This window comes from Pomacea canaliculata, linkage group LG10 (genome assembly GCF_003073045.1).
Source record: "Pomacea canaliculata isolate SZHN2017 linkage group LG10, ASM307304v1, whole genome shotgun sequence".
NCBI lineage: Eukaryota > Metazoa > Mollusca > Gastropoda > Architaenioglossa > Ampullariidae > Pomacea > Pomacea canaliculata.
In genome coordinates this window covers 23,761,891-23,786,282 of record NC_037599.1, presented here as the reverse complement: position 1 = coordinate 23,786,282, position 24,392 = coordinate 23,761,891, and the positions used below count along the sequence as shown (strand labels likewise).

The 24,392-nt window shown below is 41.5% G+C and overlaps 2 protein-coding genes across 7 annotated transcripts; both read right to left on the bottom strand.

The window, feature by feature from the left end:
* Positions 1-289: 289 nt before the first annotated feature.
* Positions 290-8,618, bottom strand: LOC112573960. Of its 6 annotated transcripts, XM_025254693.1 has the most exons (6): positions 8,351-8,618; positions 7,951-8,021; positions 7,291-7,363; positions 6,418-6,694; positions 5,940-6,142; positions 290-5,560 (listed from the first exon to the last, which is right to left on the bottom strand). In XM_025254693.1, the coding sequence occupies exons 5-6, from the start codon at positions 6,090-6,092 to the stop codon at positions 2,663-2,665; spliced, it is 3,051 nt and encodes a 1,016-aa protein (XP_025110478.1). In that variant the 5' UTR covers positions 6,093-6,142; positions 6,418-6,694; positions 7,291-7,363; positions 7,951-8,021; positions 8,351-8,618; the 3' UTR covers positions 290-2,662. The 6 variants fall into 6 exon arrangements, with proteins under 6 accessions (XP_025110478.1, XP_025110477.1, XP_025110480.1 ...); XM_025254692.1 differs by having other exon boundaries at positions 7,291-8,021; XM_025254695.1 differs by lacking the exon at positions 7,951-8,021.
* Positions 8,619-9,029: 411 nt separating this feature from the next.
* LOC112573811 lies at positions 9,030-18,899 on the bottom strand. Its single transcript, XM_025254416.1, is given in 14 exon segments — positions 9,030-9,533; positions 9,690-9,833; positions 10,499-10,708; positions 10,865-10,934; positions 10,936-10,991; positions 10,994-11,044; positions 11,659-11,842; positions 13,030-13,049; positions 13,556-13,759; positions 14,199-14,342; positions 14,496-14,705; positions 15,180-15,359; positions 15,610-15,803; positions 18,775-18,899. Coding segments are annotated over 13 exon segments (1,848 nt in total). The 5' UTR covers positions 15,776-15,803; positions 18,775-18,899; the 3' UTR covers positions 9,030-9,324.
* Positions 18,900-24,392: the final 5,493 nt, after the last annotated feature.

The window sequence follows — 24,392 nt, the reverse complement described above, 5'->3', positions numbered from 1 at the left end:
ATGTGAGGATTGACTCCACCACTATCTGCTGCCACCATCACCACCAGGAGCATCACCACCTTTCATCACGGATCTGATAAACGCCTGTAACGGAAATTAGCGTCATCGCTGTGGTGTCTGTGGGCAAAGGACTGAAAGGGATTTGTGGTATAGTGGCTGCCTTGCCATTAGTTGCTGCCTTGGCCTAAAACACCAATTCTCTTCTCCCTACCCCCCACTCCCTTTCAAAGGGTCAGGCTGGGCTGGGGCCGAGCCTTGTGTAACAAAATATTTTAAAAGTATTTTGTCCAATAGAATTTTTTTTAATTTCTCAAAGAAAAAGTTCATTATCCTTTAATACATAAATGTCAACAGTAACATGCTAGAATCTCACCGGAAACCACTATTTTCATGGAATGGCTGCCTTAACAGAATGCACTTTCATATATCACACCAATTGGACATAAAAAGTGAAGTTTTGATTGCATAAAATAATCATATTAATGATTTTGAATTATTTTTTCACCTGGAAGAAGAGGATAATCATAGTAATGACAAATAAAAGTTTAGCCACTAAATGTGTATCACAGAAAATACTGTGCTATAAGCCCAAACTATGAACTTTAGCTAAATATTACATCTGCTAAGCTAAACTTAAACAATAAAGGACACTATCAATGACAAGACAGGATCAATATTTGTGATTAATTTGAAAAAAAGCTGTTTTTTTAAATTATTAGATATATTTACAGAAGACTTTAAAAACTCATTCATCTGCATCTTTGGATGCATCAAAGGAAATAGGAAAAAGCAGTTTGACTTAGAAGCTATTTAGCACCCACATGTCTGGTGGTGAAATTTAATTAATGTTTAGTGGCCTTTTTTGCACAAAGACAATCACAAATCTGAATAGTACGGAATGGAAAGAAAATTTTTCTGAGTCATTTGAAAGAAAAATTCTAGAATATACTATAGCTTACACAAATGTTTCAATGTGACAGGAATTCTAAAAATACATTCATACTCAAAACTGTTTTTCATTACTGGAGTCATCCATGGCATCACCTAAAACACGCATCATGTGGCTGCCTTGCTGATCCAACCATGCAACCATGTCTTCTGTCTCCTTCCCAGCAATGAGAGGGTCACAAAGTTCTGACTGACAGTGGGGCTGGGAGCAATGGCAAGATTTTGCCAGGGGGTTGGACAATTGAGATGCATGATGAGATGGTGTGGCACTGCTCTGATCAACTTGGGACTGACCATCATCCTTTGTCTGGAAATGATCCCTTCTTTCTGCTGCTGCTGCCTCCAAAGTACTGGTACCCAAAGAATGACAGTGTCGTTTGCTGGTATTATCTGCTATTGGATTGGTCAGCGATGACCGCAACAGTGGTCCGCAAGCCCATACTCCATTCATCAGATCAAGCTTGGAGTCTTTCTGAGAACTACTTGATTGAGTAATATCATCTGGCTGGACTCTATGATCAATGTCACTGGCATCAGTGTATTGCTTTTCCACCACTGTCTCACAGCAGGCCACGTCAGAAGTAATGGGGATAGAGTTAGAAGTTGTGAAACTTTTCTTTTTTTCAGAGCTTGCTCCTAGTGAAAAGAATGCTCTGGAAACTGAAGACTCACCAGGGGTACCTCTGTCTTTTGCCCACTTAACAGCTTTATTAAAATATGAACAATCCTTGTCTGAGATTTTGTTTTCACACATGTGTATCAAAGGTGGCGTGGCAGTAACTCCTTGCAATTGTGACCTCAACAAAGAAAATGAGCATCGCTCAAAAGCTGAGTTCTGATTGTGAGATTTCTTTTGTGTGTTGCCTGCTTTTGAGGGGAAAGAACTCTTTTCAAAAACACCAGACCTTTGATCCGCCTCATCAGAGTTTGTGAAAGGTGCAGGGACTCTGGTCATAACTTTAGTTTGTGACACATTTAATGAATCTAAACTTTCTGAACAATCACTCTGGACCTGAGATTTGACAGACGCTGATGGAAAAACAGGCAACGATAGCAGGGCATTCTCAGTTAAGATGCGTCGTATGAGAGGCACTTGCTCAGCTGTTCTTGAATCAGGCTTAGGAATTCTTGCAGCTAGCACATCTGTACTGCTTTTGATGTACCAAGGCCACTCATTAAGTTGAAGGGACATCACATTAACATCAGCATCACTGTCAGTGTCGTAAGCTGCAGGCTGCAATAGTCTGGACCATAACATGGTACTGAGATGAGTCTCATGCTTGCTGTCCTTGATGTCTGCAGCTGAAGCAGTTATTTCACACATATGGCACAGCCACTGTCCCAACTGGAGCATCATCTGTTTACACTTTGTGCAACACAGAGACACAGCAGGTCTAGCATCAGACCCACAGATGACGTCAGGCTGATTCTGGAGATAAAAGACCCCAGTAGTCAACCCTCCATGCTCGCTTTCCATGTGAACACATGCTGACTGCAGAGTAGACAGGTTTTCGCTGCACAAAAAGCACAGGAAAGGGCACAAGTCACTAGAGCCTGCATGAGAGTCAGTGATAGCACTGGTAATGGTGCGCATGAAAACCATAAGCATGGCATGCATTGCAAAATATGGCCAAACAGGTGCCTGCGCATCACCATCAAGTCAGATGAGGAAAAGTAGCAGCTGGCCACCACACACTGAGCAGCACTTGACTTCCTAAAGCTTACACAGAGGGGTGTGGTCAGCACTTTCAGCACAAAGGAGCAGGCACCAAAGATGTGTCCCTGGCATTTTAAAACATGCTGGAGAAAAAACTTTGGATTCGGGCTTGTGAAAGAACACTCCTCTCTGGGGCAAAGAAACATGTGACACTCCTGGTCGCTGGCTTGCTGAGTTTTGGCTTTGAAATAATGTGGCACCGTGGTTGTGTTGCATCGAATATGGTCTTTTATAAGTTTTAAAGAGCTTACCTTTAAGGCACAGTACAGGCAAACAAACTGGAAATGCAGTATGCTCTGATTTCAACGACATCACACCAGCCTCTAATCTCTTGTCCATGGTCTTGCTGAAGAGAGTTAGCCTTGATTCCCCTCCATTCTTTGCTTCTTTTCTCCTGGGAGAGAAGCTATCTTGTTCTGCATCGGTATCCGAAAAAGATTCGCTGTCATAGCTGTCAGACTGTTGCAATGACTTTGGAGGAATGTAATTACCATCTTCAGGATCATCTGGCTCAGATGATGAGGCTAATAAGCTCTTTCTTCCTCCTGTAGAATCGTCCATTTCACTTTCAGAATCTTCAGTTTTTGGGGTACTTAAGGATTCCCTTTTAAGTTTTCTTTTATTTACACAATGTCTGGAAGGACTAAAGATCTTTCGGTTTGGATTTTCTTCATTCCCATCCTCATCCTCATCCAGTAAGTTACCTGTCTGCGGCAAACCAGTTTGTGTCTCAGGGACAGAGCTGAATGGAGACCTTTGCCATGGAGCAGAGCCTTTTTCTGCCTCACAGCTGCCATCCACAAAATCATTGTGTTGGGATGCTCGATGGCTTGCAACGACTGACTTTTCTGCTCCTGAGAAATCACAAAAATCACATTCCCATACAACCTGGCTTTCACCCCCTACCTTTTCTTCATCCTCTTCACCAACATCTTTATTCTCATGATCATCTTTGCTTGATGCACTAGCGGCACCACCAAGCTCAAGGTTGGGTGGAACCCTCATGGTCAGTATGTCTCTCAGTGACATGTTGGAGTAGGACTTGAAAGAATCTATTCTCTTCTGCGCTGATGCCAGTGGGGTGCTCAGAGCCAAGCTGAGCAGTCTCGACTGTTTAGGTTGCTCTGGGCATGAACGTGAAGATTCGGAAGCTAATAAAAGCGAAGGCAACAGTGGTGTGTGGCTGGCTGGCAGCTTCAAAATATCTCTGACTCTCAGGTATGGTGCACAAGACTGCAAGTGCGATGTCACAAAGATGTTTTCGTGTGAGGCCACGGATGTGAAATCTTGCCTGGATGTTGCAGCAGACCATTTGTTTCCAGAATCACAGTCTGAAAGTTGCTGCTGCTGATCTTTAGTATAATCAGGCAGAGCTTGGTTGTATTCTGAGCTTGCTGTATCTGGTTCCTGTTTGAAAGTCTTCATAGATTCAATCTTCTGAGGCTCTTGACTCTGATACACTGACACAGATTTCGCATCTATTGGGCAAACATCTTCTGGGACCCCACATCTGTCTGCAGTGAGTAGTGAGGACAGCAAATTATAAGCAAATCTATCAGGAGGTGATCTCTGCACGCTGGATGCTTGTGAAGCTGAAGCGCACTTAATCAAAATTCTGCTTTCTTCAACATCACATGCAGACTTGACTGGAGAGCCTGAAGTGACTGGCCTGCAAATAGCAGTCTTCGTGGTCTGATCTTCTGAAGACTGATTTGTGGTCCTGTCCTGCAAATATCTGCCACTGTCATCATTTAAAGAGCTTTCCTTGTCTGAGTACTGGGCTTTTGTTAAAAGACGTCGAAGCACGTTGGTCATGCACTGACTGCTATTCTGCGATGGGTCTCTCATGCTTTTTCCTGAAGGCTTCACCAGCAGAAAATTCTCCACAGCTGACTGATTGGAAACACTTACTTCTTTACTGTCTGAATGGATGTGGTTGAAACTTGAGACTAAACTGCTTTTTCTTTGACAGTGTGGCTCAGTTGATGGTGGTTTCGTCCTTTTATGCTGACTTGGGCTAAGGGAGGAAGCATCTTGTTCATGATATTTAAACATGTCTATAGAGCGAACTGATTCCTCAAACTGTCTCTGCAAGTTTTCAACCCTGATGCATGAAAGCGGTGGACTGGTAGATGGCTGCACTTGACAGCTCATGACACCAACATTTTGCTGCGTGTGGTCAGGGAAGATACCACTTGGCACGGTCTGCCCAAGATCCTGTCTCTCAGGGTCTATCTCCATCTTGATGCAGACGTCTACCTCCGAAGGAATGTGAATGACATGCTGACCTTGAACCTCTTTTGAAGGGTCATCATCACCACCAGTTAGCTTCCCAGTGTGATTGCAGCAGTCTTCTGGCCACATCACTTCCTGTTTAATGCTGACAACTGCCTCCTCTCCCTCCATCTTTCTTGTTGCCTGCATTGCAGCTTGGGGAGATGAGCCAAGATAGGGTGCCTCTCTGCTGTCCCCACGGTTCACTGACCACGTATCAACTCCACTATCAGCTTCCATGCCCGAGGAACTGACAATGTTTTCACCAAGCAACTTTCCTTCACTGCACAAATTTGCACTGCTTGCCAAATCAGCCAGAAGTTTTGATGCACTGCTCCCCCACAGGTCAAAGTCTCTGTTTCCATCAGTTCCCACCACGTTATCGTCAGATGTAAAAGCACTCTGGTTTCCAGAAAAACCAGACCCTGGAGTAGAATTTGTTTCACCTCTTTTATCTTGATCACACATTCGCATCTGTTTGGCAGGTTTGCTGCCTACGCTACTTTCACCACAAGTCTCGCTGCCTCTTTTGGAAGCTCGAGCAGTAGTTCTGACTGGTTCAAAGAGGTCTTGAAAACTGTGACGATTAAGCTGGAGTCCCCTAAGTTTTTGCATAGACATCTGCAAAATAATTGTCTTCACTTAGTCTCTGACAATATGAACATGTGTCATTCATTTTAGTGACATCACATAAAGCATAAAGGGTGGTCTGAGTAGTCTGTTAGGATGGCAAAACTAAAAGATTAATCATACATTTGAATATGATGGAATACACATGCTGAGCATGATGGAGTACTCAGACTGAGTATAAGAACAGTAGTTAAGGATGTAAATGTTACACAGCCGCTGTAAGGAAAGAAAACTCTAATAGAAGCATTTCAGAAATGATGCTGTCAATATCATATCTCACACACAGTCTCTCTCTCTTGCCCATATGCACAAACCCAAGCATGTGCACACCCATAACTATCTTTCCTCTGTCTCAAAAGACGATTTTTACCTCTTGCTGAAAGACATGATGCTCCTTTAGGCCATGTTTCACTACTGCAGAACGAGTAAATGCAGCAAATGGACACAAAGGGCACATAAAGCAGTGTTGGTCAACAAGGTGTTGCAGCAAGCAAGGTTTGCTAGGGGTATCGAATGGACACATATTACACCAGTATCGTGGTAGCTCAACTTGTGAACCAAATTCCTCTGCACCTATATAAGTAAAAGTTAAAAATAAATCAATCCATAAAGTTATTAAAAAGAATAAACATTATTTACAAATTACTGATTTCATTTCATTATTTTACAGCAGTTTGTACAAAAATTTATTGACCACAATAGAAATAAAAACAACCTCCAAATAAAGCAGACATCTTCAGTGAGAGGCCAGGTGAGTCAGGAGTGTGGTGGGGGGGAGAGAGAGACCACAAGAACCTTCTGTACACAAAAAAGAACAAGAAAGAGGATGATGAACCTATGTACTCCACCTGAAAACCTGGCAGTTGTCTTGGCAACAAAGCAAACAACACTGAGTCATCGTTCAGTTCCTCTGATTTGCTTTCATGTGCTTCAGTCTGGCTTGAAATGTGACTGCTGGTGCTGTTGGTGACAGAGACATCATGAATTACAGCTGAAGAATGTTGATTGATCTTTTCTTCAAAATTGCTGATGTTGCAGGCTTCTGTAGGGTTCTTTGGGCGTACTACAGAGCACATAAGCTGGTAACTAGCCATCTTATTACCTTGAACTTCTGCTCATCAGTTCCTATAAAAAGTATAATTAAAAAGAAGGAATGCTCAAAGCTCAAAAGTTTCATAAATTTATCAATACCTAATTGGCACAAATCAATTCTTCTGAGACTTAATACACTTTGCTGAAATAACTTAATACAGATAAATGCACATGCATCCCTGAGCTTTATTATGCTTCACAAATGTTCCTTTTGTATGACTGTTATGATAGGTATTAATTGCCAGTTGTTAAATTAATGCCAGCTCAGTTTTTACTAGGTTGTTATGTACATATGAACAGTTTAGTTCTAGAAGAATATGAAGCTGGCAAAGAGTTTAATTTTTTAAAAAGTTTAGTGACGTTTATATGATGCTAATAAAAGAAATTAAACAGTGCTCACCAGAAGCCCTAAGTAATTGCTTGGAAATTTTTCGAAAAATACTGTTACATGTACACTCCCTTCTAGTTCTAAATTTTTCACTTAGAGCACAGATAGCTAGACCAAATTAGATAACAAAAACCATAACGAAGTTACTTTTGGCTAAAGAATGATTGAAAGAGAATGGGTGTGAAGAGCTTTGGTGTCAAGGAAAGGAAGTATATAAATGAACAGCAACTAAGAAGAGCACCTTTTTTAACAGTGGTGGCTAATAAAGTCTTGCTGCATTCCCGATGGTTTCTCTGCTGCTTTTGTTGAGCAGTCTGATATGTAACAGATTATATTTTAAGAAATACATGTGAATGAAACAGAATATAAAAATTCAACTGTATTTTAGTTTAGAGGTTAATATATTATGCAATTGTTTGCATCATATACTGCTATTCTAAAATGATACTATTTACTTAAATTATGTAACAGCATGTTAAACACTTGGAACAGAGCTAACATGTTATGGATGCTATAAGTACAAACAGGAAATTTATGTTTCACTGAAACCCGTTGCCACCACCGTGCATGAGTGCAGATGACCATTCAATGTTGACAATCTGTTTCAAACAGTCTTGTAGCTTTATGAGCTAGGAGAACAATCCCTTCTATAAGCGCACATAAGTGGTCTACGAATGATTTATTTTACTGATATGAGCATCTATAGTGACTGTTAAACTATATGCTTATTTTAATCCGACTCGGTTTGAGTTTATATGTTTACGACAGTTAACGTGGGCATTTTTGTCTTACATGGCACACATAATGCCGCGATATGTGACTGTCGACTATGCAGCAGTCAGTAAAATATATTTTTATGTGTCCTAGTAAATTTTAGTGGCAAATTATCTCGCATTCTCACCTACGCACTGCCATTTGAATGCCACTTGAGATAGGGCGACCCTGATTGTAGCAGACTACCTCATGATAATCCTGATAATAGAACAAAACTAACCCATACAGTGCTAATAACTTGCAAGAATTTAAAAACGTGCAGATAGACTTTTTTAATATGCAAAAACATGCATCCTTGCCACAAGAGCTCGAATTACTGTATTTTGAAAATATACAAGTGTCACAAGCACTTACCTGGGACCGGAAGTCCCACCCAAGGGCAGGTAAGCAACGACGATTAAAAAAAAGACAACAAACCCCAGAGTTTGTTCCCTTTACAGGTACTTTAATATCCTTGAAGGGAAGAAGATATCAATGAATCACTAATTTTTCGCTAATTAATAATGTAAAGGGTTGAATTTTTTTACCTTAGTGCATGATTTTATAACCAGTTAGATCGTGTTCTCCTTGGTGCTTACTCAACGGTGTGCCGCTCGCGCATTGTTCCGCTGCTCACCGTCTGCGACTCTGGCATCCTGGCCTTGACCTGAAGTGGACCCCGACTCGTACCTCGGGTGTAGAAAATACAAGTCCGCGCTCGTACTTTGCCCCATAGTTTACTTGCAGCAGCTGTCAAGGTCGCATTATCGTTGAGCGGTCAACCGTAGGGTCAGAGCATGATCAGAGTGTCACAAAGGTGTACATCGAGCGTGTGTTCATACGTGTGTGCACATGAGAGCGTGCGTGTGTGCGTGCAAGCGTGAGTGTGTGCATGTGTTTGCGATCGAACGTGCGTAGTACGAGGCCTTCATGCTCGACCCCCTCCCCACGCGCGCCGGCTCTGGTCCTTTACATGCTTTCTATTCTTGTCTTAAGCGCTAAATGCCATGGAATTATCACTACATGATATAGAATCCCAAAGGAGTATTAGAGAGAGATCAGCAGTTCTAGTAAAACTAATCAACAACCACACAGCTCCAAAATATAATATAGGAGTTGGCCACAGAAGAAAGAAACGCAAACATTAGCAAATAATAGAGCGGAAAAGAGGGAAGAAGTGGATGGAAAAGGCTGGTGAAGAACTGACGAGGAAACGGTGACGTTTGCTGGATTACGAAAATATTTATTAAAAATAAAGGTGGGTTTTAGCTGTCTTTAATATTCATTTTTCTTTCTTATTACCTAAAATTTTACAAAATTGTAAAATAAGTCATTGGCAAAAAATTGCAGGTGGTTGGCTATTATTTAATGGTGTAATGTGTGAAAAGATAGAGTACGTCTACTTTGAAGAAAAGATAAGATTGTGCACACACCGGCAAAAAGATTATCCAAGCTGAATCGCTGACTCGCACTGGATTTAATATAATAAAAGAAGAAAATTAGTATTTTCTATAAATATTGGTTAACCTTCATACACATATGCGGAGCGACCCTTCACACCAAGCCCAGTGACTCGGAAGACAGAACCGGCCAGAGGCTCGTGCTGGCGGAAATACTCTTCTGATTTGGAAATCAGTGCTGAGGTGACATAAAGTTCGTCCAAGTTTTTTCCTCCCCAGCAAAGGGATGTGATGTCTGATGTTGGGAACTCTATCGTCTGCAATAGCTTGCCTGTCAACACACAGACATGCAGACAGACAGACAAGCTAACTTTACATTACAGCGACCTCGCGACAACGTAAATACTACAATGACCTCAAGACAATTTTTTTCCACAAATAAGCTTTTTTTTTTCAAGGGAGGTCACTGAATATAAGGTCAACACACCTGTTTCGGGGTCGAACCTGCACACCTGGCCGCCACGGACACATGCCACCCATAGTTTGTCCTCTGTGTCGATTGTCATCCCGTCCGGGTTCCCTCGTACATCTGGAGCAAGCGTCTCGTAATCCACAGCCACTCTCTGGTTACCTAGCAACAGGTAGGCAATTTTCATATACCAAGTATTTACTGCAGTATATCGGTAAACAACGACTTGAGTGTTAAAATATATCATGGAAGGCGTACGCAAAGCATGGAATTGTATCACTAAAAGGTAAACGCAACTCAAAACAGTTTCCCAAAGTCTGTGTCCCTGATCATATGCCTACAAATTCATAAAAATATAGTGATGTACAGAAGGAGGTCTAACCTGTGACTTCACAAATGACCACTGATGGGTCTAATAACATATTATCTATATCTTCTATTGATTGTAGCCTTAACAGGTAAATGTATCCATGTAATGTCTGATATGATTTTGACTTTCTGCTGTTATCTATCTCGCGAACGGAATGGATGTTATTTAATAAGAATTTAGGGAAGTAGTATATTGCAGGCTAAAAGAAAGAAAACTGTATGTCACTAGACCTACAACTATTCATACTACACCGAACGTAGTCCTCACTTTACTCAACGTCCAGTTTCTTTGCTCGATAATCAAGACTAATATATCCTATGCATATTTTTTGCAAGCTGTGCAGGTATTTGTAATGCAAAGCTGGCAATCTTTGCGATATGAATGCAATATGACAGTTTTTAAAGCATGTACCAGTAAAACACACAAAACACAACTAGACATGTTGCCATTGACCTACTGACGGTTCCGTTTTCCAGGTCAAAGTCGAAGGCGTAGACTTTCTTTGGGGGCGAGTCGATGTAGAACATCGTTTTGTTGTCACCTGTCCAGGCCAGTCCGTTGGAGATGTAGACACCGGACAGGTGCTTCGTCACGGTGCGATCAAGGTCAAGGCTATACATTGACCCCATCGGAGGGTGTGGTGGACGTGGGATGAAGCCCATCGTACCTGCATTAAAAATGCATTTATAGCTGAGCACTGCACATTGAACAATCATTTTCTATCTCCACCTTAAAGAATAAATCAGGCTTTATCTAACCCCCATTGCATTCTTTTAAGCAAGGCCATAATCTCTGAGAGTCCAGGTACATGGGATATGCTCACCTGTCCACAAACGTCCCTTGGCGTCGCATTTGCCGTCGTTGAGGTTGTTGCCCGTGTCACGATCTACTTCAGCTTATGTCTGTGACTGTACCTGTTTCCCACTCAAGCAGAGACAAACGACGACCCAGCCGATGATGTATCCACCGCGTCTTCGTGGAACCACAAAGCTGACTTTGTCCTCTGAAATGATCGAGTATCGATGTTCTCTTCAGTTCTTTCATTTCCTTTTGAAATGAGTCCTCGTTTCAACTACGGTACACATTTAGTAAATATGAAGTTTTTGAAAGTGAGAACAGTGGTAGTCTGACATTATTCGCCAAACCAGTATCTTTCACGTACAAGCAGACGGCTGTCAGTAGGTGTCACGTGTAAGGACAGCTTGCCCGAGAACAGAACTGAAGTTCTTACTCATCTTTTGGGTTTCCCATCTTTTTAATAGAAGAGTTCAATAGCTTGTCTAAGAAAGGGGAGAAAATTATTGTAAGTACTACCTATCAAAGTGATAATGTTTGCGGCTGATGTTCAGGATGGTAGCGACCAAACGTCCAAACACTATCTAGAAAAGGACGCATTACAAACTGCTCATCTTTAGTTTATTAATTTTAGTATTCACTAGAGCAGACCTGGGCAAACGCCGGCCCGCGGGCCGGATCCGGCCGACCGGCCCGCCCGCTACAACCATTTTCTCATCCGTTCCCACCCCTGCACTAGAGCATACCAACACTCTGTTCACCTATCCCAGTTTCATGGGATTATGCCACAACATGCAAGTGAGGAATGAGTTGAACACTCACTGAGGTGGACTTTGGTGTCCTGTCCCGTCACGGAGTCCCATCGATGAACGTCGAGACTCCTGACGTCCACGTAGAAGAGACTTTGCGAGGTCTCATCCCAGTGAGGACCCTCGCCCACGGTCGTGCAGCTATTTTTGACCACTACCTCCACTTTAGGGGACGTCATATTTACCCAGGTATTTACCTAGAATTGGCAAACAATACTATTATTTATGTCATTATAGGCGTGAAACGAAGGTCTGGTAAAGAACAATCAAGAGAATACTGTTTTAACGATTGTGAGTATAATTTAGTTTGTACTTTATGGGGAAAAAATGTTCTTTAAAGTGCACTGCTGTCTGAGATTCTGTCAAAACAGTAATTATTATTATGATAAAATTTTGAGATTTTTATTTACGATTTTGTGTAATCATGGGCAGGAAAGACTGTCTCGACTTTTCGAACTGATGCAGACGTCAGATAAGATAAAACTTTTTGCAGACAGTCACGCCAGTCTTGTCAGTGTAGACGATGAATTCATTATGACCATGACTGACATGATGACCTCCAACGGTGTACAGATTGTAACATTTGGTTGTTACAGTTTTGTTAGATACTCCACTGTCACATAGGTCAAGGAACTCAGCAGAAATTAAACTGATATCGGTGTTTGCTTATTTTTTGCGCTTGGTGCTCACGCTTTGTTACGAGTTTCTGTCTAAGAGAGGAGGAGGAGGACGACGAGGACGACGAAGAGGAGGAGAGAGTAGGTTAAACACGACAGGTAGGAGAAGGCCGAGTGATTTAGTAACAAAAGTTAAATAGTATCACTTACTTCTCGACACACTTCGCTCTCGAGGCAAATGACAACACAGTTACGTGTGTGATTTAGCAGCAAGCTGTAGGTCAGCTGTCACACTTACGCCGGGTAGGTAAGGGGTAGATAAGGGGAATATCACGTGAGCATCCTCGATTAATGAACGAGCACGCTAACATTTTGACAAGCGTGGTTGGAGGTGTACTTTTATCGCGAGATTTCTTGTAAAAAAAAATACATCAGCGGACTAAAAAAAAATCTGTTAGGAAGTTATCATATAGTGATTGTTTTCAGATAAATATTCAAAACAAAAAAGAAGGAAACAACCGGCTAACCAATGGACAGACATCCATCCAGACTATAGTTCTCCCTCAAGTCCCAGCTCCCAGTAGAAAGATGATAAAGTGATGATTATTGCTGTTCTTCGAATTCCATCATCGGAAATATTGCTGCAGCAATACCTTATATTGCAAGTTACAGTATTTTTTTTTTTATTTGTTGTGTCTTTCTAAAACACAAGAAAGGAATACAGAAAAACTTCAATAAACATTTATTTCATCATGAATAATAGATACAATGTGGCGAAGAAGTATTTCTGTTATACACACAAAGGTATACACGCTCTGTTTAATCATGGTTCAAGATGCTTAGCAAAGGATGCTCTTGTTGTGAAACACAGCCGGGACACTGCACATCGGTGGTCAGATTATTTTGAGCTGAATGTACAGCTGTAGTTAACGTATATCATCTACCTTTTATCATCTACAAAATGCAGCACACATCACATGATGGCACGACGTTGGACTCTGCAGGCTGTTTCCATGTTTATCTTGCACAATTCCATAGTTAACGATTAAAATACACAAACTAAACACAATGGTTAATTAATTAGTCACAACCTCTTTGGGGATGATCTCACTATTATTCTTCATGTATGTAGAAAGCTTTGGACAACAGCACATATCAGAAGTTCAAAATTCATGTTTCCATTATGGAATCAATAGCAAAAAAAATTTTTTTAAACGATGAAGCTGAGTTTCACTCCAGAGAGTGCTGGGGAAAGGAGATGGAGATGTACAAATGTTCAGTTCACTCGTCAACCCTCGTACACAAAGGCAGGTCGTCCTTTCACACCGAGGCCTTTGACTCTGAAGACAGAGCCGGCCAGAGGCTCTTCTTCAAAGAAGTAGACGTCTGGTCTGTTGATGCGCGCGCTGGTGACGTACAGCTCGTCCAGGTCCTTGCCGCCCCAACACACGGACGTCACCTGCGAGGCCGGCAGCTCCACACTGGTCAACAGTGCGCCTGCACACACCAGCACGGACACGTATGAAAACACACACACCAGCATGAGCACACATACAAACACACACACAAATATACCAAAGCATGCGCACATGCGCAGACACGCGTCACAACCAAGAAATTGTTGTCAAAAAACTGGCTTTTTATGTTTATGATGCAATGAAATGTTTACACTCTAGTATGGATGGGTCTTAATACTGCTTATTACCTTTACTGTCAATAAATTTATAGAAAATATTGTAATAATATTGTTTTAACATTACTGTACTGTTTTGCCATTCTTTCTTTAAAGCTATGATTCTTGAATAATTAATCCCTCAACCAACCAATCAATCACTCATGCCTCTGTCTTTTTTTCTATTTTCTTTGTTTCTGTCATTTCTCCTCGCATCGACTCGTTTCGTCTCTCTCTCACTGTACCTCTTCCACCGAAGCCTACCTGTTTCAGGGTCAAATCTGCACACCTGTCCTCCCCCGAAGCATGCCACCCACAGCTTGTCCTCAGCATCTACTGTCATCCCATCCGGAACTCCACTGACAGAGGCAGGTAAATCTTTAAAGTCAACAGCCACCCGCTGATTGCCTGAATTCAGAAACTTGGACTTAGGTCATTGCCAGAAAATAATAACAGGCAATAATTCCTGATAACAATCCTCCGCCTGACGACTTAATAACGGCATCAAGACTCACAATATTTCAAGTTGCACCTTGGAGTTTGTCATGTTGTCCAACTTACTGATGCTGCCGCTCTCGACATCAAAGTCGAAGGCGTAGATTTTCTTGATGGGAGAGTCAATGTAGAACATGGTCCGGTTGTCACCAGACCAGGCCAGTCCGTTGGAGAGGTAGATGTCCGGCAGCTGCTTCTTCAACGTGCGGTCAACATCAAGACTATACAGCGACCCCATGGCAGGATGCGGTGGTCTTGAGATGATGCCCATCGTACCTTAAAAGAAGGATATGCGAGGGCGAAAAGTTAGCTTTCATGATGATGATGATGATGATGATGATGATTTATACATTGTTTTGCAAAAGTCCCCGTCGCATACATGAAATTATCATTTTCTCACTTGCGGACACACTTCAACATTTTGTCCACACACTTTGCGAGGGTCTGTGACTTCGTGTGAATGAAGGGAGATAATGCAGTATAAATATGACTCAGTGGGTATGAAAGGGAGATAACGTGTTGTGTGATGCTTGTGCACAAGATAGACGATGTGGTGTACCAGAAGTTTGAAGAATATTCTACATGGAGTGGAATTTTTCGCACGTAGACAGGTGTCGAATACTGAGAGTTGGAATTAATTTCTGTTCTCTTGTGCCAGCCCAAGGCAACCTTTGTGTTTTGTTATTAGAATGAGCAACTGTCACCAAAGTATGTGTAAGATGCACGTGACACACTCTACTATTCTCTCACCTGCCCACAGGCGACCCTTGGCGTCACACTTGCCGTCGTTGAAGCGGTTGCCGGTGTCGCGGTCCACCTCTGTGATATCTGTGACTGTACCTGTTTCCCACTCCAGCAACGACAGGCGACGACCCAGGCCGATGATGTATCCACCGCGCCGTCGGGGAACCACGAAGCTGACGGTGTCCTCTTAAAAAAAGTGTTAATGACGGGTGAGGATTTCTTCCACAGTTGGGCTGCTCTCACACTCCAACAAACACACACACACACGATACCCTATCTTTACAGTTGCTACGCATATCCCTCACACAGACAACCGCATTCCTAAGAACCTCTTCATCAGCTGTTACTTGGGTCTACATGCGAGTCTATAAAATTCTACAAGATTCTACACATCTCTACACGCGGGCAGACTCGAGGCGCCACCACACGGACTCACTGAGATGGACCTTGCTGTCCTCCCCGCTGACGGAGTCCCAGCGATGAACGTCCAGACTTGTGATGTCCACGTAGAGGAGACTCTGTGAAGCCTCGTCCCAGTGAGGAGCCTCGCCAATAGTCGTGCAGCTGTTCTTGACCGCTACCTCCACATAGGGCGAGGCCATGGCGACTGATGGTGTAAGTTCAATCTACCTGACAGAAGTATTAAAGTCAAAATATTTGTCATACACTCAAAAAATAAAAAAGGTCTCTCCGAGAATCGAACCTGGCCGGACCAGTACCGAACGTTTGTCTTCGAACGGTAAGATTTGGGAGATATTGGGAATGAAGAGAACAGAGAAAGGATCCACATAATATTTTTGGTTACTCAGGCAGATAACTTGAGCTCTAGCTAGTAGAGATACAGCCACTGTTCAGTGATGTACTTTATTGGAATTATTAGCTAATATCAAAAATATAAATTTTAAATCAGGTGACTTACTCTATGTATATGGATATCTAAAGTTATAATGGTAGAAGTGTGTTTTGTGTGTGAATCCAGTTATTCACACATGTCTGGACAGTCAAGGTCTGTACGATAGCCTGAGCAGAAACCTGAGCGCGCATTGTTCCTCCCTTTAGTCACGTGTGCGCGAAACATCTCAGAGCGCTCCCCCCACCTCTTGTCCTTGACCGGCTAACCTCTCATGTCTACTGACGGATCATGCTTAATGAAAATATACACACGTACTCAGGAGTGAGATTCAGTCATCAGTCATGAAAAGACATTGTAGACATGTACCACAGTGCATTCTCTCATCATACCGTTACTGATTCCTTGTCATCATCACACATACATGACAGACTGGTGACTGTACTAGTTTACACGAGGTTTGATTGTCATCGTGTTACTTGCTTATGTATGTCATCAGCTCGAAAGAGAGAGAAGGGGGAAGGGAGGGATAAAACCTCTATGTGCGTGTGTACGTGTTTGTGTGTGCAGATGGATGAGGGGGTTGGGGGAGAGTACACACGAATGAACAAACTTTTGGAGAATGCTCCAGCTTACATTTCCACTCACGTGTCTGTCGTGTCTGTGAGTTCCAGCACAAAGTGTTTGCACAGCAGACCAGAGGATGTGAGATGCAGTACACAATCTAGGTCAGGGTTTGGCGGCTCTGGAAATAGTTTCCATTTAGAGCCCGGATAATAGATGTCAGCGAAATGTTCATGTAGAACTTTTAGTACAGATGTTAAACCTTACTGAACACCCACTGCTGGCTGCTTTTAGTAACAACTGTAGCCTCCAAAATCTGATACAGAACTCCAGACTCTTTGTGTAGCGGGTTTCTAGTCTTTCTGTGTGTGTGTGTGCGCGCGCGCGTGTGTATGTGTGTGTGTGTACACGTATCTACGAGCTTGCGTGCGAGCGTGCAGCCTGACACAGACCCACGATGGTGTGAAAGCATATACAGTGGAGCAGATTCTGCCAGCTGCAGGCTGTAAATGAGGTTACAGACAAGAATTTTGTGCCAGGAAAGAATTCAGTCACAGAGAACTAGCTTGATAGGAGCGCAGGCAGCACGAGCTGAAGGGAACCCACAACCCAACTACAAAAAAACAAAAACGCACACACACACACACTCACAAACACACTGACACACAAATAGAAAAGCACTGATTAGAAAGTCCTCTAAAACTGAAGGCTGGTGTGGAATTTTGCAAGTTTCAAACCAGCAACCGTTGGCCGGTCCCCTCTGTCATGCTTTATTAAGGACAGTACACAACTCCCTTATCACCCTGTGCATCCTTCTTTGAAAAAAAAGCGGAGACCAAAAGTACATAATGAAGCACATATTCATATCATAAAGCTTGCCTTTATAGTTCTCGCTCATATAAAGTACGAAGAAATATCCCTCAAGATATCACAGTAACAATATCCTTGGTCCTTGAGAAACCACAAACAAGAAAACTGTACACCATAAAAAAAAAACACAATAAAAGTGTGTATATGTGTGTGATACTTCGTTCAGTTGCTAACTTAGAATAATCAAACTTTAAATATGAAATTACACGACAAGGCGGTTCAACGTGGGTATGTGAGTAAAAGACAGTACCAAAACCTGCTGAATTTGTTTTTGCGAGAAACTTTTCTATTTTATTTGATTTGACTGAATATTTCCGACAAGAGCTGTTTCGAAAGCAAGACGAAGGCTAAATGGACAGCCACAATCAGCCCCGTCATCGTCCTGGAAAGCAGTTTACACATCCATCGTGGGACCACACAAAGGTTTTATGTCAGGTCACAGAGTCACAGTCCACAATACTGCTTTTGTCAACCATAAGTCTGATTGTCAAGAACGAAGTTTATCACGATACAGTAGATGGAGAGTTACAATAACCGAGAGTATATGGTGCTTTAAAGAAAGCATAAAACTCTATAAAAAGACAATAAATTTGACGAGGTAGATACCACAATTAAACAAGATGAAAGTCACGTACACAGAAAAATAAAAGCATTTTACAAGAAAATGACAAGAGTGCAGAAGCAAATCAACAGTCACACACACAGAGAATACAGAGAATACAGAGAAAGAGATTAGGGGACAAGGTCGTGTCTAAAGGAACACACGAAAGAAAATGATAACTCTCAACTAAAAAATTAACACTCAAAAAAATGCCTGGATAAGATGAAGATACCAGTAGTGTAGGAAAAGGAATTTGACCGTAAGAAAAGTGCTATGCCACTGCCGGTGAGAGAAGGCAAAAGAAAACACGAAAGTGCGAGATGCCAGTGTCACATGAAACGTCAGCAGTTCTGTAACTGCTTGGCTCCAGTCCTGAAGGAAATGTCCTGTCTGCAGACTGTGCTGCTCGATTATAATAAAATTTCAACCAACCAACGAAAATATCTTCAATAAACTATATCCGCCTAAAGGACTAAAACTGAAGGAATAATTCAGACCGTGAGAATCTGTGACACACACACACATCAGGAGAAGAAGCAAAACTTTCAACACTTGCTGCAATGTTTCCGTTTCGTGTTTCAGTTTTCTGTCCGCAAGTTCACCATTTTCTCTAAACCCTCGTTATTCATGCAGGCTCCTATACAGCAGAAAGTAAATTAGCATTAAATTATTAGCTCGCAAACTGTACAAAAGCAGAACTGCGAGAGAAGACTTACTGTGTCGGGTTCAGGCAGTGACGAGGCTCTGGTGAAAGGAGGGGGACCTGCTGCCAGCACTCTTAACGGCTCCGCCTCCAGCGAGACTGATGTACAGGTCACATGCAAGTCACGTGAGCTTACAAGACTAGAGTTTATTTATAGCGTAAAAAAGACCATTAGGAAAAATGCAGGGTCATTAGTGTACCTTGTGTCTGTCGCTTTCAGCCATGTTTGCGTGTGACGTCACTAACGGTGTTTGTGCCTACGCGCTCGTCACACACACACAAACACCGCGCGCGCTCGATCGTGTATGTACAGACAGGCTGACCTGAGCCTGACATGACCCACCGTGACCTCTATGCAGACGAGAATCTGTCATCTGAAACTTCGTCGAAAACTGTTTCTCCTTTTTTTTCCGGTTGCTGGTGCTGGCAATCTTGATTTCTGATATAAGCTTCTGGTTCTACGACGTGGTTGACTGTCTGGCGTTCTTCTTTTGGTGACCACACTTCTTCCATCACTGCGTACTGTCTTTGGGAGAGTGTGTGTGTGAGGGGTTGGGGGTCTATGGTCGATGGCTGTTGACTGTTGGCGACAGAAAGTCTCAAGCCAGAACAGGTAATTTCGTGTAGATGTCCATGATATCCTTTGCTTACATCCTGAGTGAAAAGTGTTTGGTATCGACACCTTTACACAGGGAGGTGACAGATCAAACAAGATAAAAGACGAGGTCGACATTGTATCGAAATAGCTAATAACATGTTGGGCTGTCAGTCATAATGTCAGTAAGAATGTCAGTCATAATGTCAGTAAGAATGTCAATCATATTGCCAGTAATCATAATCTGTTCTGCTAGCTATTACAGTTCAAACGACAGGGCAGACTAACCCTGACTCAAGGCAACTACAAGAAAACATTTCCCTCTAACCCTCCATAAACGATGGAAAAAAAAAGCAGGAAATGCTTAATTTTAAGGGATTTATTTTCTGTAGAAGTTATATGAAACAAAATGGCGAAAGTGGTAAAGGAGGTAGAAATATATTTGCAAAACGAAAGAGAATAAATTCTGGAAAAAAAAATATTGTGCGGTGGTCTATAGGTACGATCCTGGGGCGGAATTGGGGGGAGGTAGGGAGGCGAGCATTGTTGTCTCCAACAAGAACCCAGGATCAAGTCCGGACCACCTTAAACTAAAGCTTGTACGTTCTCCTTTATTTAAACCCTTCACCCGTCTGCAGTTAGGGTCTGGTCTGGGAAGCCATCCATGTAGTTAGTAATTAATTTTAAACCAACTTCTAAAAAACATCTGCAGACAGTAATTAAAAATCAAGATTATCGCTTCATTTCGTGCAATCTCGTTATATTTTGCTTGTAATTATTGACAATTGTAGTGAAGAATTAATTTTTAATGTTTAAATGTTAAATTGCATTACATGTCAGGCGATTGAGCCAGAGAAATGGAATTCCCCGATTGACTACGTGACCCGATAGGTCAAGCCGCCCGCAAGGGACGTCACCGCGCGCGCGAAGCTGAACTCCCCCTCCCTCACACTCATCTCATCTCGCGCACTCCTCGTCGTCAGAGACACGACTGTTGTATATTGTTATCAATATAAGCAGCACCACAAAGTGGGGAAAATGGCTGTAGGGACAGGGTGTGGGTTGGTGAACGCTGTTCATTTTCCATGACGAAAGTTTAAAAAAATTAGAGAAAGAAATTACGATTTCGTTTCATTAAAACTGGTGTCATGTAGTGATCATGTAAAACCAAAACCAAACCAAACAAACAATTTAAAAAAAACCCAAAGGAGGTCTAAAATATTTACCACAGATTTAACAGAAAAAAAGAAACGTAAAAATTTGGCAGCAGTATCTTTTAATACTCTGGAAGATGGACATGATGAGAGGTGAACACCGAACCCCTCGCTGTTGTTGACAACAGACACCCAGAAACAATCTGACATAATCTAATTTTAATCTCGGTGTTTAAGCCCTCAATTATTTTATGATTTTATATATGGTTTAAAAGCTTCTCCCTGTAGTTAGCTTGTACTTTCAAAAGAAGTAAACACACTGTTACCCGTTTTGTCCCTTTAATGTCAGCAGGAGACAGAGCCGCCGAGAGCCAGCCCGGGCCCCGGGACAGACCTCTCCGGGCCCCTTGCACTTGTAATCGTAAATTATTTTCCCAGTATATAATGTATGTTTACAATTCGAATCTCAATATCTACACTCAAACTCAACTTGTGCATGTGTAACGCTTGGGTGTTCTGTCCTTAGACCTTTCTTTAAAAGAAAAAGAAAAGGAGAAGAAAAAAAAATCCACTGACCAAGGCGGGCCCCCTTGACAGCCGCGGGCCCGGGTACACCAGTCCCCCCTGTCCCCCCCTCTCGTCAGGCCTGGCAGGAGAGAAAGGGGCGAAGAGTAGGTGGAGTGGCGCAGTGCGCATGCGCAGATCATGGTATCTATGTGCCACAAAGATTACTTCCCTTCACTTTCTGTCACCGTCACCAGATAATGACAGTTTGTTGTTACTGGACACTAAATTTCACACATTTTCTGACCTCTGAATAGCAGTAGAAATGCAGGTAGCCATTTCAGGTAGGACCCTTAGATATCTTGCAGCAACAAACAATTCAATGTTCCGTAAAAGCTGTCCTTATTAAAATTAATATTTAACTAATTGTTATAGTTTCCTTCTTGTTAGTGCTATCCTAAACATTAACACCAAATAATAATTTAATTCTTGCATACAGATGAACACAGCCATCTGTGGACTTAAACATAAAATAGTCGGAGACATGGAGGAAAGAGAAACTGTTAAAAGTAGATAAAATAAAAGAAAACACCAAAACATGATTTGGTGGTCGCAAATTTATCGTCTATGGACAAGAAGTCATCTCGACAGTAACCCACAAGACTCCGGACCACCTTACTATGATAGACACACGAGTCTCTTATAAACCAGTGAAGTCTACTAATTGCTGTGAGTAAGCTGTTCAGTGTTTGCATACCGTTATTAACTAAATTAACAAAGCCAATACACATCTGTTTAAACAAAGCTCCAAGAGCAAGACTTATATACTTATCTCTTTAAACTAATAAAATTACAGTTGTCTCATTCGTATGTTTTCTTACAAAAACTGTTATATTTTGCAAAATAATGAAATGAATCAGATGTCTATTCGAAACCATTCAAACTGGTTTTTCCGATTGACTATGTGTCTATATACACGGTGTTACTGGGTGTAGTTTGGATTCTGTATACACCAGTAGTCGTTAGCAGTTGCTTCTACCAAATTTAAATTTCGCTTTTATGTAAAAAAATATACGGCAAGTTTGTGACAGTGTGTGTGTATTACAAAAGTAGACTAATTGTTGCATGGAAACACGTATAATAGACGAGGGATTTAGATACGAGAAGAAATGTCAAATACGTTTATCAATTTAAGCAGAGGTGGGCAAAGTTTCCATTTTGCCGGCTGGTCTCAATATTCTCAGAAGTAGACGCAAATGCTATAAAAACATAAATACACGAATATTTATGAAACGAACTGTTAGTTAAAATTTTGCGGCAGTCTACTGTTTTGCTCTTGGAAGGGATCAGATGAGAATCTTGGCACTTGCTGTCGTCTCCGACAGTAACCATGAGCACTCCGGACCGCCTTAAGGTAATTGTATTCATGTTTTGGCCTTAAACCCACATTTTCTTTAAATTACTTTGTACAGCTTAAGTTTCCCTCCATGCAGTCAGCAACTACTTTTTCAAAAAGTTCGATAACACTTTTCATACAGTACTAGAAAATTAATATTATCCTTCACTATCGTGAAATCTCGTTATATTTATTTAATAATTATTCAACACCGTGACAAGAAGAGATTAATTATATTGAAATGTTGAAGTCTCCTGACATTTATTGTCACTGGCAACAAAAGCGGAACCTGCCGATTACCTGTTTGTCATGACGTCACTCACGTGGAGCGGAAGTTCCCTTTGTTCCCCTCTGTACTCGTCCGCTGCTCCAATAACGTCCTCAGTTGGTCTCGACTACAAGTCTCTTGGAGTCGAAGAAATTTGAAGAGATGTCGGCCGCCGACCAAAAACTCAGCACGGACGTCATGCCTAGAAGTATCCTGAGATGTTCTTTGTTTAATTAACTTTGTGTGTATATATATATGTATACACACCCACACTCCTGACTTAGCAGACTAAAGAATCAATCACACACTTCTTGCCCTGACCAGGATTCGATGTATCATAAAGTACCACTGTCCTACAAACTGTTAAAGATATTAAGCAACTGTTCCGATGTCATCAAAATAACTTATAAAAATGTAACCCTGCACTTTATTATTCAGAACAAACCAAAAGTTGCGAAAAAAAAGTCATTGACGACGGTCTAATGGTCAAGCGAGTAGGTGGAGAGCCACTAAGGACGAGAACCCACAAGCACACGGACCGCCTTACGCATGTAGACAACGAGGTCCTTATAAAGTACAAACAAATATTTGTTGTGTTATGTAACGTTTCACTTTATTCATACAGTCAGCGACTAAATTTACATATTAAACACTTTACTGTCAACAAAGAGTCGAAATAACCAAACTTGAGCATCCTTATGCTCAAAACTGATGAAAAATGCTTTTCGATATCTTGATGAAATTCCATGAAAAATTGTCATTATGACTTGTGAAACTAAACAAATGTATGATCGCCCTTTAGCTATTGATCTGACTTTCCCGATTGACTATAACTGTACGAGGCCTGCACCCGACAGTTTATTTTTAAACCTTACAAACCCAATGGTCGTCAACAGCAGCGACTGCCGTCTTCTTCAAACATTCTTCTGTAGTCTGTTCCACTTTGTTGTTATTTCTCCAGTAGTCTGTATTCCTCATGTATTCGACTACAAGAACGAACAAACATGAAAAGTTTCGTGTAGGTTCTTCAGAAATTTATCAGCAACTACTATTTGAGATGAGGTATGAAATAATAATTATCTTATGTTTAATTAACAATTCAACGAAACACTAAATCGGTGAGAAGGAATGATAAATGTTGCAGAAGGAAAAAGAAGAATAAACTATAAATCGTTGGTTCAACATCGCAGAAAAAGAGGTGATGGTATAATTATTGTCACGTGACTTATTTAGCAGCAACAAACATACCCATGTATGATACTTCTTTTCGAAAAACAAATGTTCCTCGTCCTGTATCCAAGGTATCCAAGCTTCTCATTGACGAATGCAGTTAGCAAAGGAAGCATTTAAACTACAAAACCGATGTTCACAGGAAATAACGAATTACTGCAGATAATTATTATAAATGTTTGTGTAGGTTGTCGGTGACGCAGCAGAAGAAATAACATTGAAAAAAATAACAAAAAGAATGTTTCTTATTTTAAATCAGGTAAAAAGAATTTTCGAACGGCAGTCTAGGTTGTCGCCAGGTGACAGGTTTAGCAGCACCGGGTACTGCTGTCGATTCCGACTATAACCACCCGACTGTCGGACCGCCTTACATATTAATTGTTTATCTACAATTATAAACAATGTAATAGGCATATCAAGCTGTGCTAAGGTGCTTTATTTGTTCATACCATTCAAAACTAAATTTCTAAATAAATAAACGAAC